Source organism: Macrotis lagotis, chromosome 1 (genome assembly GCF_037893015.1).
Source record: "Macrotis lagotis isolate mMagLag1 chromosome 1, bilby.v1.9.chrom.fasta, whole genome shotgun sequence".
NCBI classification, from domain to species: Eukaryota; Metazoa; Chordata; class Mammalia; order Peramelemorphia; family Peramelidae; genus Macrotis; species Macrotis lagotis.
In genome coordinates, this window is record NC_133658.1 from 828,441,428 (window position 1) to 828,458,518 (window position 17,091).

Sequence of the window (17,091 nt, forward strand, 5' to 3'; positions counted from 1 at the left end):
ATATATGCATACAATTGTGTTGTTCCCATTGCCAGAAATCAGTAAATTACATCCAGCAAAAGGAAAAAAATTCTATTTAGTTTCAAATGCAATAAACGTGTGGTGTTTTTTTTTCCAGATTTCATATGGTAGAAAATATTATGACAAAATTCTTGCTTAACAGAAACTTCTGGAATCAAGCCAGCATTATGGAATAGTATCACATTCCACACTTAAGCACAACCACACTTAATACTTCTAGTTAGTTTTAAGGGTAGAAGAAATTTTTGATGGCAGAGAGGTGAGGGAAGGAGGGAAAGGAAGAAAACTTATTAGACAGCAAAAACAAAATAATATATTTATGTATTAGGGAAATAATTTAATGACTGAAAAACCAGTCTTTAAACACAGTATTTGAAGTTATACTCCTGTTGGGAAAAAAAAAAGGATATTAAATGGTGCCAATTGTACTACAAAATTGAACACGAATTCATCAAATAGATTCCATAAAAGTTCTGTTCTGACTTGGTGAATTCACAACTCTACCCATGGCACTTGAAATTACTCTTGTTGAAAGGACCTGTGCTTTGGAGAAAGGCTAGGCTGAGGGCAGGGCTAACTAACATCAGGAGATGCCCCCAGGGGCAAGAAAGTCTTTATGCACAAGATTCCTTAGAAAGGAGCTAAGATAGGCAGTTTGTGCAGTTTATTTCTTTTCTCTAGTAGCTCAGTTAGTCAAAAGATAATAACTAACAAATAATTTTAAAGAGAAATGTCTAAATATTTACTTGAGCAGGAGTTCCCTTTTTTGTGTGTTCTGGATCTCTTTGGCATTCTGATGAAGCCTATGAATCAGAAAATAGATCCAAACTAATGATCTGATCTCAGAGTATTAAAACAAATGCTAAATTTCAGTTAGAGGTTAATGAAAATAACTCTTAAAATTTATCCATGAGGGGAAAGGATCTCAAGTTAGAAACTCCTGCCTCATAGGGAGACTTGTAAATTCTCAGGTAGCTAAACTCCTATCCCAGAGACAGCTAACAGCAACTGGTCTAATTTCATCAAAATCACTATTTCTATTCCAGTTTTGTCTTCAGTAAGTGCTAGAAATGTAGGGGTGGAGATAGCTTCATAAGTATTATTAAAATGAAAGAAATCAGCAATTTTTAAGTAGAATTTTCAAATCTGCCGCTAATCATCCATTTTTATGGTATTTCCCATCGTTAAAAAAAAAAGAAAAACTACTATATGTGAATATCAGCATCCTTAAGTGTTCAAATAAGTCCAGACTGTATAACTATTATCGTCTTTGGTTTGATCTTCACATCTTGTGTGAAGTCACTTATAAATGATTCATATCTTCAAGCAATCTCTCCACCTACCCAATTTTGTACACACAATGAATGTGCTAAAAAATGTAGTTCTCATGATGACCATTGAGTGAAGGACAAAAAAATAGCCATTAGCAAGTAATCAAGCAAATAATCCTTTAACATAAACTGATTGTAATTTTACATACCACGTGCAAAGGCATACATACACACAGACACATCCCCAGGACAAAATAATGAGATTATTTTTCTTATGGCTTACAGAAATTAATTTTGCAATTCTGTATTCACATCATATACATTTTAAAAATCAAAAATCATTAAGCATCATTTCTAAAACTCAGTCATTCTCTGGGAAAAAATTTCAGAAGAATCAGACTACTTAAAAAATTAAGTGGTAACATATAGACCTTTATATAAATTTCAGGATGTATTAACATCCACATTACTCACTATAGAGAGATTAACTTCCTATTCAGTGCTATTTGTGTGATTGAACAGTGAACTCCCCATACCAGCATTAATTACAAGGGTACAAAGGGATTTACTTTTTTTTATACATGCACAAAGTAGATGGCTTCTATTTTCCTCTCTTCCAAAATTGGAGACCACAGAAAAGTGGACCAAAGGATGACATGAAGCAGACTCTTCATTGGTACCCTAGATTATGCCACGTTAAAATTCAGACAGCCTTGTACAGTGAATAGAAGCTGTCTTTTTAGAGAAGCACTCTAGCACCCCACTACTGACCTCAGTCAACTCAATCCAACCATGGAAGCATAAAATATTTTTTAGGAGTGGATCTAAGAGAAAAAGGGAGGTGAATGGCAATAATATTGTCAATGGGTTTGAGATAATTTGATCCTAGAATAAATTTACTTGCATAACATCAGAGCAAAAGCTTGTTCCACTTTAAAAAATAACTGTTGACTTTATTTCAGGTAAGACTATTTTAATAGATTTTCTGAGGAAACATTAGCTCTGAAATGTACCCAATAACAGAAATAGGGAAAGCATGCCAATCTGGAAGCCATAGGCTTCTCCATTAAATTCTGAGAGAAAGCTGTGTTTCTAAGCACCAGAGATAAAGAAAATTTTATTTTAAAAATGGACTGCTCAGGATATCTCAATAGGTACTATTGAAAAAGAAGCTAAAAACTGTGTAATTTAAATAATTATTTACAACTTCTTCTGATCCACTTTTAATGCTATTATTAACATATGATTAGCCCTAGGACTTTTCTGAATAAGTTTAAGTTAAAGACAAGAAGTCAAACTACATCCTTCACTTGAAGCTCTTACACTATCCACACTCCAAATACAAGGACAGACGGGGATGCTGAGTCTCCATGGACTTATCTTAAGTAATTTTCAAGACAGGTTCACTGGAGAGACTTACAGCTCACTGAGTATATTCCTCCTGGTTAGAAGAGATAGAACTTTATCTCTCATAAACACACTAGCAGAACCTAGTGCACAGACAATTTAGTTCTTTGGGGAAATTAAAGGGGCTTGGGTGGGAAGAGGGGAAGATCTCAAGAAGTTAAAGTAATTCCATGTTGGTCTTCACCCTCAGTGAAACCTAGAGATGGACAGCAGCATTCTTTTGATCCAGTTCCACCAAGGTACTTCAGTAGGCTTCAAATTGGCTCATCATCAACTTCCTACTGTATTCATATGCCAAAAATAGGGCCCCATTAGCAGGGAAAGCTCGAATCAAGGTAGGTTTCAGTCCAGAATATAAGGCCCCAATCCCTACAAGATAAAATTTTAAAAAAAAAAAAGATCATTTGGCATTTTAACAATGCATATGAAACTCTATATAGCAAGACATGGAAATAAAATTATAGTTAAAAAATTTTTTTGAGATAACAATGGGATAGAACGTGCCTTGTCAGCAATATGGAAACCACCCTGGATAAAACATCTCCCTTTTCCAAGGTAGGTCAGTACCTTCTCTGCAATTTATAGTTTTAGAGACCTGCCCCAGATACTAAGGGTTAAGGATACAAAGGTCATAGTGGCAGTATGTATCAAAGATGGGACTTGACCTAGGTTCTCCTGGTTACAAAGTTGACTATCCATTACACGATATTGTTTCTCTGCTAAAAATACTTATAACTGTATATAAAACAACAGTTACAGTTGCAGCCAATGGTTTCCTTCCTTAAAAGAAGTCACAGGAAACTTCAGTACACCTTTGAGGTAAAAGTGATACCCAAGTTCATTGAACAAGTTAAGGAGAACTTAACAAAAACCATTCTGAACTGACATGTAACTAGCACATATGAGGTGTCTCGCACATATATTATTTTCAAGTGCCTTGCTTTGGATGTTCAATTCTCAAACTCTATATCTCCTTGAAATTAGAACACAAAATCCAACTGAATTGGCTTTCTCACTGGGGGGGAGGGGGGGCGGAGAATGAGGTGGGAGGAAGGGAGAGAATTTGGAATTCAAGGTTTTAGAAGTAAATGTTGAAGCTTGGTTTTGAATGTAGCTGGCGGAAAAAATAAAAAAAAAATAAAAAGTAAAAACTGTTTCATACTTACAAGGACCCATAAAAGATTTTAATAATCTTGAAAATTAGCTAGGTATCATACTTTATATCCTAGGTTAATTCTCAAAACAAAACTGAGGAAGAGTTCATAAAATGCTTCCTACAGATTTGATACACAGCTTTTCATTATGCTTTATCATCTGGCATTTATGCTGTGTTTGGGGGGTAGTCATGGGGATCAAGGAACATGAGACTAGGACCTGAATATTTGCTTTGAACCCTAGTAGCCTCTCTCAAAACACAATTGATTCTGGCTGAAGTTGCCCTGGTCCTCCCTCATTCATACTCTCTAATAAATTCATTTAATCCCTGCTTTCCAACTTTCCTGTATATTCATTCTTTCCAAGCTCCCACATTCTTTAGATTTCATGGATGCAAAATGAATATTCTGTGAGCAGCAAATATTCATTAGTGAATAGTGAATAGAATGCCAGACTTAAAATCAAGAAGATTCATCTTTTTTAGCTCAAATCCAGCCTCAGACCCTTACTAGCTGTATGAACTTGGTCAAGTCACTTAAGCCTGTTTGCCTCAATTGACTTCATCTGTAAAATGAGCTGGAGAAGGAAATGGCAAAGCCACTCTAGTACCTTCACCAAGAAAATCCCAAAAGGGCTTATGAAAAGTTGGGTAAGGTTGAACAACAAAAATAATGCAAATACTCTGTTTAACTCTTTCACTCAACCCTCTCCTCTAAAACCTGAGACTCTTAACCTCTAGAGAATTTAGAAATTTCAAACATCTGCTTCCCTGATCCTCAGCATCAGGACCACAGTTGAACTTCCTTTTCTCAAGGTGACCCTAGTCCTTCCCATTGTGCCTGATCCCCACTAGTTTTCTTCAAAGTTAGATGTTTGTACATGGCCACTTAAGGAAAAGTCATGGTCACAAAGCACATTCACTATCATTTTTAAGGACTTGAAATCAATGATCACTCAAAAAGATGTGTAAATATCTATCTAGATACAATGGGACATGTTGAACTCAAGTCTTTTTGCCAACCAAAGATCTCCAATCATTCAAGTGTTAAGCTAACTGAGATTAAGAGGTTAGAAGTTCTGCAATGCCAACTTCAGAACTGCTCTTAGTGAATAATTTTGAGACAATTAAGAGAGATTGTAACAAAGATGAATCAATGGGGCAATAGCTATGATACTGGTACTCAATTAGCCTATCAATTCATCAAATGGTACTGCATTAAATGCAATGGATACACAAACAAAAAAAATTTAACAACCCCTACCCTCAAGGAGCTTACAGATCGAGAAAAAAGGTGCAGATCAAGGGAAAGAAGAGGATGGTGGTTTGAAGTCACCCATCAAAGTTTGGCCCTTGGCCAAAAATTTTTTTAAAGGACTCCGGAAGCTATTAAGTAGTGCCGGTCACCACACAAGCTTTGCATTCTATTTTTTTATATTAGTAGACTCACCTTCATTTTTCAAAACACTTGCAAATGTCCCCACAAAGCCAGCCTGTTTTCCAGACATGGAAAGAACTTGGATTCTTGATTTGATACAATCCACTGGATACACAGCAATCCAGAGGCATATTCCTCCAAAGCCACCACTTAACATCAAAGGGATGGGTCCTAAAGAGGAAAGCCAGAAAAAATACCATTTTTCCAGAAGTAAGGGCAACTGATATTATTATCTCAACACCTGGGAAAAACATCAATGATTGTTTCTCAAGGAAAAAAAATCTTACGCCAAAGATTACAATCTCAGGAGGGGACAAAAGACAGTCAGTCACCCATAACATAAACTATTTCTAGTTTCTGAACCCTTGACTTTTCTTATATCTTATATCTTTCAGAATGACAAACCCCAAATACAGTTCTTTACAACAGCCTTATAACATAATTGCTTTGTCCTGAATGTCAATATTATTGTCCATTAATGGGTTTGGGATAATTTGATCCTAGAATAAATTTATTTGCATAACATCCGAGCAAAAGCTGAAATAATGGGAAAAGCTGAATAATGTGATCAAGTCTAATGTTTAATGTTTAATGGGAAAAATGTCTAATAGGAAATAAAGTTTTAATTTGTCACCTCCCTGCCAAGTACTATAATTCATCATTTGATTAAAAAATGGTATCAGATAAGTTCAAGAAGGATTAGGCTAAACTGTACATAGTAATAGCAGAATCATAATGAAATCAAATGTGAAAGACTTAGCTATTCTGATCAATACCGTGATCCCCAACTTTCCAAAGAACTCATAATGAAAAAGCAAAGCAATTCCAGAGGGAGGATTGATGTATTGAATACTGAAGCAAATAATTCCTTCACTTTAGTTTTCTTGCTTCCTCCTTCCCCCACCAACATGGCTAATATCAAGATATGCTTTGCATGACTTCATATGTAAAATGAGCACAATGTATCTTGCCTTCTCAATGGATAAGGAAGGAGATCAGAGGGAGGGAGAGAATTTTGAAATGAAAAAAAGTAAAATTTTAAATAAATTGAATTTATTAAAAAAACAAACAATAATAAAATAAATATGAGAAGACACAATTCTTTGTTCCCTAGGAAAAGGATCTAATCAATCATACACACACACACACACACACACACACACCAAAATGATTCTATTGAACTGAGAGGTTAGGTCTTCAATGGACTCATCAAATCCTGATTTATCTAGGACTTTTAATAACTTGGTACTGAAGTTTCTCCCAAGTTTATATTTTTGTATGAAACAGAAACCCCAAGCAAATATCTCTCCATTTCTTCTCTTCCTCAAATAGACACAGTCCCCAAAAAGCTTAATTGAGTTAATGAGGAAACGTTATACTGAGGAAAGTGACAGGGGGCTATCCTTCAAACCTCTACCAAGTAAAGTTTTAGCCAACCTTGGCACAAGACTAAGAACATCTTAACTAACAACACTTTTTGTCTCTGTCCAAAGTCAACAAAGTACCTCATGGATGCCTATTTTGTCTTGAGAGTATAGCATAACTGTGATTACCACTCTATCATAATCAAAGCATAAGCAACATTCAGTTCAAAAGGTACATACCTAACTCCTCTTTTGATCTTCCTGATGCAAAAAATGATCTACTCAGTTCATAGCCACCAAAGAAGAAGAAATATCCAGGTACTTCCCTAAGTAAAGTGCTGGAGAGTCCATGGTAGAAACCCAGAGGGCCATCCTTCCGAAGAATGCCCTTTACTACTGACCATACTGTACTGGGAGAAAAGGCAACATAAATACATATTAGCTTGCAAATGAAGAAGGATTAAGGCAGTGATCCTGAAACCATCCATTACCAATTATGGCTGTGGTGGAACAGGTCCAATTCATTCAAAGTCCTCATTAACTCCTAGCAATAAAGAAGCAGATCTTCTATCAATCAAAATAATAGTCTTTATCTCTGAATAAATTCTCTTCTCAGAACCTAGTAGGAAGGATTCAGGTCTACAGATCTTGAGGGATTTTTTTGCTAGCTTTCTGGTACTCCAATTTTTTCTCCTGAGCAAAGTAAAAGGGGAACTTGGCTTTCAAACTCAGGGCTCTTGCCCTTTGCAATTCTGACTAAACTTCCTTGATCAATAATAACCTTCAGCTAGAATTTAGGAAAACCACTAGACTTGTCTTAGCCCTTAGGTTGGCTCCCCGAATTCAAAGAGCTGAGGATTTACCTCAACCCTAATTACCTGATCCCCACCTAACTGGCAGAATAATCTGGCTGGTTATCCTTCTAATATAACTCATTCTTAGTCCCCCTTTCCACTAATCTTCTATCCAGCCTTCTCCCTCTAGGCATCAAGAGTATATTTTCTAGGATTTACTGACAAAGAAGGATAATATAGGAAGTGTTGAGATAGTCCGGTCTGGAGGCAGAAAGGCATCTGAGTGTGACACTAATTAATTACAACTCAACTCTCCTATCCTGAATTCAATCCGGCCTCAGACACTTATGAGCTGGGTCACCGTGGGCAAGACACTTAACTCTGTCTCAGTTTCTTCATCTATAAAATGGCAAACTATTCCAGTATCTTTGACAAGAAAATTCAAATGACATTATGAAGAATTGAATACAACTGAAACAACTGAACAAGAACAAAACCAAAATTGACAAAGAGGAAAGATATGACAGCAAAATATATGAAATATATAACAGCAATTCTTTAGCAGCATAACATAATTAAATCTACTCAGTTTTAGAAGAGGGGCTCCAAAATTTAAAAAAAACCAACCAACAAGCAAAAAATTACAAAAAAAAAAAGAGGCAGCTAGGTGGCACAGTGGATAGAGCACAGACCCTGGAGTCTGGAGAACCTCAGTTCAAATCCAGCCTCAGACACTTAATAATCACCTAGCTGTGTGGCCTTGGGCAAGTCACTTAATCCCATCAATTTGCAAGATTTGCAAAAAAAAAAAAAAAAGAGGAAGGGCCCCTAATCTCCCTAAGGCAGATCCTTGCCTTAGAAAATCACAAATCAACACTATGCTGTATGGCATTATTTATTTTGTTAAACATTTCCCATTGATACCCACTAGTTGCTACCTCTGCCCTAGGCTTCCCTGTGCTTAAATTCCCCTAACCTGGCTGGCTTTGATTTTCCCTCATGGCATATGTAAAATCACAAGACCATGGTCATCTAGTCAAACTGTCACTTATCAGATGAGGCCCAGAAAAATTAACCAATTTGCTCAAGGTCACAGAAGCACTAAGAAGCAGAGCTGGGATTAGAAACCAGATTCTCTGATTCCAAATGCCATCTACTCCCCATTATCCCATTGGACTTTTTGACATTTGCTTCTCTTGTAGCCCCAGACAGGAATAGTTTTTCCTTTAGAACGTAAATACAATTAATTTAGTATACATCAAACCATGAGGTTTTTTGGGCTAAGCTCACCATTCCTTTCTTCCAATTAGAGGTTTTTTTTTCCCTCAGCCCACCAAGGAAGTCTCCTGATGGCAAGACAGGGCTTGTGGTACCCCACTCAGAACAAAACATAATCACTTAGCTGGCTGGTATAAAACTTCATCTCTTCCCTCCCCTCTTTTTTCTCTCCTCTAACTCTTTACCCCTAGAGAAAGGGACAAGGGCAAATCAGAATATTACCTCAACTAAATTTCAGTCCAACATACAGTATATCCTTTAAGTTAACAAAGTTAACAACAGAAAACATTCTTTAAACAACTTTTTTTTTGTGGTGGATTAGGAAGAATTAGAATTAGAATTTTATTGGACTGATTGAAGAGTTCTCTTATTCCTATCTCCTCAATATTCCTTTCTATATCTTGTGTTTTGGCAAATAGCAAGTGGATTTTGTTCAGTGGCTCAAAGACTAAAGTGGGAAGGAAGGCATTAAATTGAAGGATAAATGTTACTTGCTGGCAATTCAAAAGATCAATTACAGCAAAGATGTCAAATTTAAGGCTTGCCAAGTAAAGAATTGCTATTATATATATTTCATATGTCAGATATTTTGCTATCATATATTTTTCCTCTTTGTCAATTTTGTTTTTGTTCTTGTTCAGTTGTATCCAATTCTTCATAATGTCATTTGAATTTTCTTGTCAAAGATACTGGAGTAGTTTGCCAGCAACTGACAGAACTAGATTAAAATACAATTGGGATAACTAGATATGTAAGCCTGGAAAAGTCAATTTACCCATTTGCTTCCTCCTCCTTTGCCTCCTTCTCCTCTTCTTGCTTCTCTCTCTCTCTCTCTCTCTCTCTCTCTCTCTCTCTCTCTCTCTTTCTCCATAGATATAAACATATATCTATAGATCTATGTGTGCATGAATATAAATACATGGGGTATATATATATATATATATATACACACATATACATATACACACTATAAATATGCAAAATATGGAATATGTTTGATAAAATAAATAAAAACAATACAAAAGTAAAATACAACATAGGGAATGTTAATTTGTGGTTTTCTAAGTTAATATGTAACATTAATGAACTACAGCTTAACTCTCCTATCCTAAAAAAAAAAGCACGAAAGGATAAGGATCACAGCTGTAATTTCAATGGTATAACAAACTTTTAAGAGAGGAAGCTCCCTCAGCCAGTGCAGGTCAGTCTCTACTCTGCCTCTTCTAAGCCTGGCATTGCCTAACTAAGATGATGCTAGTGTCTTTGCCCCAGGTTGCACAGCCAGTATATGTCAGAAGTGAGGCTTGAATCCTCATGTTCCTGGTCTTAAGACTTGCTCTTATCCCATTGTGCTAAGCAGAAATTGAGTTACTTTATTAAAGACAAATAAAGAAGAAGAAGCACGGGAAGCACTTGAGCTGCTAGTTTTAAAGCATATCTACAAAGCATTTTGACAGCCAGGACATGGAAACAGCATTGTCATACAAAGGCAAGAACACCAGATTTGATGCCAGAAGACCTGGATTTTCCTAGCTCTAAATGCTAAAATTCTTTGAATGTTCCTTTGTACTGATATTTATTACTTTCTTAATATTTGAACCAATCCTACATTCCTAGTATAAATCCATCCTTATCATAATGTATGTGAGGAATGAAGGGTATAGTTGGTCTTCACAGGGTATGGAAGGGGGTGCCTTTGAAATCCATTACAAAAGGGGAATGGCCCCAGCCAGTCACAAAACTGGGAGAGTTCTCCTAATCCCATTCCAAAGATGAGAAACTAGATTAGAAGAAACTAGTCCTTAACTGGTCAAGAGTAACCTGGTCTTGACCTTCTCCTTTGCACATGCTCAAAGACATCTCTCTGTTCTTGCTCATTAGTATAACGAGCAGGGTGGGGAAATATATGGGAACCAATGTATCAATTAGATTTGTGACCCCAACCTATGGTTGGCATGAAGGGGCAGGAACAAAGTCTTTCAAAGTGCATAAAAGAGCTTGTATATTGTACCATGAGAGAGAGGTGCCATTTTGTTAAGATATTTTCATAAAAACCATTTTATCACTCTGGACTAAGTATTCTCGAGCCATTTATGACAGTGTATATATCTGCCAAAATTTTATTTCCCATTTTTGTATCAGAATTCATTGGGGATATTTGTTTATATTCACTTTAAGAAGTCTTGTTTCTGTTTTGGTTCTTTACTGGATTGAGGCCCGGGAAGAGGTCAAATAGGAAATAATAATTCACCTCTCAATTCTCTTCCTGGTAATATATGAGACTCAAACTCAAGTTACTCGAGGACCTGGGGGCCCCAAGATAAAAATTAACTTAACTTGCATCTTGATGTTTTCCTTTGGAAAAGTTTCAAGAGTTTAACCAGACATCACCTCATTTTCCATGTCCCTCCAGTCAAAATTAGTTCCATTGTATAAAGGGCAAAAGATTTAGCATGATTTGCCCAAGGTTATTCTGGGGACCAATGACAAAGATAAAACAACTAGTCCCAATGCTATATCACCTTGTCATGGATGGGTCATTTCTCTTCCAAGATACAAAAGATTTCAATTCCTGTCACCCAACATTCACTTTTTTGGGGGGAGGGGGATGGTGTTCAATATTACATAATGGGGGTAAGAATAGACTATTCTTCTAGATGATTTAAATTTAAAAAAAATAATTACCCTGAAATTAAAGGAATTTAAAAAAATTACTTTTACTTTTTTCTTATCAGTCATTCTCATTAACACCTTCTATCACATCTTAAATTACTTTCTTTAAAAGCATTTTTAATTCTCAAGAATGTCTACACTTTTTCTAACATCAAGGCAGATTAAATTTCTTAAAACAGTACAGAAAATAAGCTCTTTTCTGCAAATTTCATTGAGAGGGCTGGTGTTCTCTAAATAAATCATTGTGGTTTAGAGTGGGCAAATTAGAATAAAGTAGACTTGTTTTTATCTTTAGCATTCACATTTTGATTTGACATATTTGCAGCAAATTCAGAGGCTTTCAACCCTCCCTTCTCCCCCATCCCCCAACATTCAGAGCATCCAAAATACAAGATCTTCCCAGAGTGCTGTGGATCTGAACTACTGGAACTTACTTCTGGCCTTCTGTTATCTTCCCTGATGCCTGCATTTCAAACATAGTCTGTAGTCGACACTTCACCAACTCAGTGGGACACAGTACCAGGGCGGCAAAAGCAGAAGCAAAAGAGCCCGCAGCTGCATTCTGCACATCACTGAACAAGAACACAACAGAACATCAATCAATTTGCCCACAAACATTTATTAAGCACCTACTACTTGCAGTTGACATAGGTAATTAGAGTTGAATTTGTAGATTAGAAGGGTCCAAATACTCCTCTGACAATGCATACTGTGTGATCTTAAGCAAGTGATAACCTCTGGGTTTCTTTAGGCAACTGCTTAAGCTATAAATTGCAAAGACAGTGTTAAACTCTTAGAAGAGGGAGTTTAGTAGAGGTACTGTGAGTTTCCCAAAGCAATGAAATCACTGGTTTTGCCATCCCTATTTGCAATATACTCTGCAAGGGGCAGCAAGAGGATGTCATGATTAATGCCCTGGGTCTGGAGTCTGGGCTCAATCAATGAATAAACATTTTTTTTGCAAGGCAAATAGGGTTAAGTGGCTTGCCCAAGGCCACACAGCTAGGTAATTATTAAGTGTCTGAGGTTGGATTTGAACTCAGGTCCTCCTGACTCCAGGGCCCATGCTCTATCCAGTGTACCACCTAGTAGCCCCTGAATAAACATTTACTAAGCAGCAGGCACTATGCTGAATGCTGAGGGAAAGAAAAAGAGGCACAAGTTAGTGCCTGCCTGTAAGGATCTTACACTCTAATAAGGCAGACAAACATGCAATCAACTATATATACATAAAGTAGTGTACATTTTACATATAAATATATATAGATATATATGTATACAATTAAAAGAGAGGAAAAGCACTGGATTTAAGAGGGAGGGTTTAAGGAATTATTTTTGTATTAGGTGGGATTTTAACTGGAATTTAAAGAAGCCAGGAAGATCAGTGGTTAGAGCAGAGAAGAAAAGTGTTCTAGGCATGAAAAAGAGAAAGATAAAATATCCAGAACCAAGAGATAGAGTGTCTTGTTTTTAGAACAGCCAGAAAGCCAGTGTCACTGAACTGAAAATCTGAGTTGGGAATAGTCTGGAAAGACTTGCATGAACTGATGCTGAGTGAAGTGAACAGAACCAAAAGAACATTATACACCAACAGCAACATGGGGTGATGATCAATTATGATGAACTTATTTGATTCAACAGTACAATAACAAAAGACAATTATAAAAGACTTGTGATGGCAAATATCATCAGGGACAGCTAGGTGGCGCAGTGAATAGAACACCAGTCCCAGAGTCAGGAAAACCTGAGTTCCAGTTCAGTCTCAGACACATAATAATTGCCTAGCCATGTGACCTTTGCAAGTCACTTAACCCCATTGCCTTAAATAAATTAATTTTAAAAAATTTTTAAAAGAGAGAAAATACTAATGCATATTAAACTTAAAAGTATGATCTATACCTTTATCTATCTGTCTATATATGTGTGTGTATGTTTTATTTTTTCCTGGAGAGCTAATTATTAAACATTTGCCAGCATATTCTTGCCTTTGACTAATAGATGACCAACACCCAGCACTTCTTGTTAAAACAAGAATAGACTAGCTTATGATATGGGGAAGATATTTTGGTGAGGTGGATGGTATCCCTTGAAACATATCACTTGCTTGCTCCCTCTGAGCTTGTGTGTAAGACCTGGCCCACATAAGATGGAAGGAAGAAGAAACCATTGAGACTGGGGAGACCTTTGTCTTAAAACATCTTCAATAAATGTGAAAAAGTCTAGTTTTAGAATAAAGAGAGTTACTTTGCTCTAATCCAAGCACAACTTTGTATTCTAGTATGTCCTGAGTATATATAGGAGAGTCAACTTTCAGAAGACCCAGACTATGACCACCTCCTGCTTTTTAAAAAAGGAAAGACACTAGTTCTTTTATTTATAACTCCTGGAATGTTCAGATGAGATTCAATAGGTCCTTGCTCCTTTTATCTCCTCTTAATTGATGCTCCCTAGATACTTTTCCCATCTCAGCTTCTACTCTCTTAAGGCCCATATCTCATTTTTCTTGGGGGGGGGGGGGGGCGGTGTTAGGCTGAAACTCATTGTTATCTTAGCTTCCCTAAGTTACTGTTTTCACTATGTCCTAGTCTCAGGAAAACCAATTCCAATCTCAGGAATAGCTTAGTTCGGTATATATATGATTTGTTTATCATATGGTCCAGGGCTTGTGAAATATGATCATCTATCTATTCACAACTTAAAAATAATAAGAGGAATATTTTTTCTTCTCTTTCAAATTATACAACATGGGGAATCATTTCTTCTGCTTTAATATGAGGCCACCCATGGCTGTCTCTTTGGCAGCTAAACTCCATATAAAAATTGGAATTCAGGGTTATTCAGACATTTCCAAATAATATGATAATTGGGTTTTTGTTTTAATCTTTAGGTGTTTTAAATACTTTTATATCTTTTTTTCTGAATACAAATTCAAAATTGTCAATTAAATTCTAAGCTCCTCTAGGGCAGCGATATTTTCTAATTCTTTTGAGCTACTATTCAGCACCTAGTACTGCATTTGGCAAATATTAAACAGCTAATTCTCTGCCTCTTGATTGGTTTTAGTTATCTGCTGTAAGGCTAAATACCAGATAGGAGGTTTAAGTACTGACTTCTTGGTATCAGAGATAAAATACCATATTTGATCATGGATATAATATCAGACCAGTGAAAGAGAAGAATACAATTTTCAATACATCTTGAATAAAAAATGCCACTATATGGAAATGCTAAGTTGATTACATTTTAAAGATTAAAATTGTACATGTAAATTAAATTAATTGTGTAAATTAAAATCATGTTTCATGTATCCATTTAAAATAAATTTTATTCATATGTAAAAAAAAAGAAAGAAAATATCATCCATATCCAGAGAAGGTACTATGGAGTTTAAATTCAGACCAATGCTTACTATCTTCCAACTTTTAAGTTGTTTTATGTTTTTTTTAAACCTCTAATGTTTTTTTCCTGTTTTGATTTGATTTGATTTGATTTGATAACATGATTAAAATGGATCTTTGTTTAGCATGGTTATATGCACATTGCCTATATTAGATTGCTTTCTGTCAAGGGGGAGGGAAAGGAAGGTGAAAAATATGAAGGCCAAAATCTTGCAAAAAAAAAAATGATTGCTGAAAACTACCTCTGCGTGTTGGAAAAATAAATAATATTTGGGGAATGAGCTGCCAGAAGACTGGAAAGGTAGGAGGGGGCTAGGTATGAAGGACTTTGATTGCCAAAAAGAGCATTTTTGTATTTGCTCTTAGAGACAATAAGAAGAAAGCTGATCAAATCTTCAATTTAGGAAAATCACTTTAGTGGCTAAACGGAGGATGGACTGGAGGGGGAGACTGGAGACAGGCAGATCTTCCAGCAGGCTAATACAACAAGCTAGGCATGGATAAGGATGAAGGCCTTCACCAGAGTGGTGGAAATTTCAAAGAGAAAGGGGCATATTTCAGAGATGCTGCAAATGTGAATTCAACAGCCATTGGTGAGAGCTTGAATATGGGGGGATGGGGGGAGGAATGGGAGATCCTGAGGAATCCAGAACGTCTCCTAGGTTTTGAGCCTAAAGAGTTGGGAGGATAGTGGTTTTCTCTACAGCAATAGAAAAGGTAAGAGGAGAAGTGGGTTGGGGGAAAGATAATGAGTTCTGTTTTAGCACAGTGAGTTTAAGCTACCTACTGCACTTCCAGTTCAAGATAGTGGAAAGACAGTTGTAAACTTGAGACTGAAGGTCAGTAGAGAGGTAGATTTGAGAATCATCAGACTGGAAATTAAATCCATAGGAGTTGATGAAATCACCACGTGATTTAAACTCTGGAAAAATAAGTTCAAATCCAGCCTCAGACACTTACTAGCTGGGTGACTGTGTAAGTCACTTAACTGCTGTCTCAGTTTCTTCATCTGTAAAATAAGGATAATAATAGCACCTACCTTCCAAGGTTGTTGTGAGGATCAATAAACAATATAAATGATAATGTGTTTAGCACAATGCCTAGCATTATATGAAATATTATATAAATGTTAGCTATTATGTTATTGTCATTATTATTAACATTATTTGGTTCTGAAAGAAAACTGCATCAACAAAGAATCAATGGGGCAGCTAGGTGGCATCTAGCCTTGGAATCAGGAGAACCCGAGTTCAAATCTGTCCTCAGAGACCTACTAGCTGTGTGACCCTGGCAAGACACTTAACCCTATTGTTTTGATTTAAAGAGAGAGAAAGAGAGAGAGAGAGAGAGAGAGAATCAAGAAGGGGAAATGTTACAAGGCAGGACAAATAGAGACCTGTATTTCTTGATTTTGTCCTAAGGAAACTACACTCCAGTGAAGATAATAGCAATAAATAATAATAATAATAGCAATTAAGCAAATAAGCAAAATAAGCAATAATGAATATGTGGGTTTACTTTTCATACATTATCTCATCTGAACCTTACAACAAAATAGTGAGCTAGATCCTACTAGTGGTTGGTTGTCATTATTTCAGTCTTGTCTGAGCTTTACTAACCCCACTGCTCCTAATATATTTTAGTTTTTCCAAGGCAATGGGGTTCAGTGGCTTGCCCAAGGCCACATGGCCAGATAATTATTAAGTGTCTGAGACCGGATTTGAACTCAGGTACTCCTGACTCCAGGGCCGGTGCTCTATTCACTGCGCCACCTAGCTGCCCCTTAATATCATTTTTAAATAAGATTCTACTGATGTCCTTTTTACATCATAATAGTTTTTCCCAATATTCTTTATTTCCCCAGTTATTTCATATAATACTATTTTTCTTTAAAAAAAAAGGAAAAAAATCAACACAACCAATCAATATATTTAAAAATATTAGAAAATGGGGTGGCTAGATGGTGCAGTGGATAGAGCACTGGCCCTGGAGTCAGGAATACCTGAGTTCAAATCTGGCCTAGCTGGGCAAGTCACTTAAACCCATTTGCCTTGCAAAAAAGAAAATATTAGAAAACAAATGCAATGTGTACCATCTGTGGACCTCCTACCTCTGTGAAAGGGTGATCTGGAGGTGTTCTCATATCTCTTTGAGTCATGCTTGATCTTTATAATTTCGCTATATTCATTTTTAATTTTTTTGCTATGTGATTGTTCTTGCCATTTATATTTTTGTAGTCAATGTGATTACTACTTTCTTAGCTCTGCTTACTTCATTCTGCATCAGTTCATGTA

The 17,091-nt window shown here is 36.3% G+C and overlaps 1 protein-coding gene across 4 annotated transcripts in view; it reads right to left on the reverse strand.

Annotated features, from left to right (window-relative positions):
* Positions 1–208: 208 nt before the first annotated feature.
* The window catches only part of SLC25A15 (solute carrier family 25 member 15), a 38,320-nt gene continuing 21,437 nt past the window's right edge, over positions 209–17,091 (reverse strand). For 3 of the 4 annotated variants that reach the window (XM_074217216.1, XM_074217215.1, XM_074217217.1), the window contains exons 4-7: positions 11,834–11,971; positions 6,895–7,064; positions 5,303–5,461; positions 236–3,068 (exon numbers count right to left, since the gene is read on the reverse strand). In XM_074217216.1, the coding sequence (XP_074073317.1) occupies positions 2,944–3,068; positions 5,303–5,461; positions 6,895–7,064; positions 11,834–11,971 (592 nt within the window). In that variant the 3' untranslated portion in view covers positions 236–2,943. Of the gene's footprint in view, positions 3,069–5,302; positions 5,462–6,894; positions 7,065–11,833; positions 11,972–17,091 lie in introns of all 4 variants that reach the window. The other variant, XM_074217218.1, reaches the window with a different exon arrangement.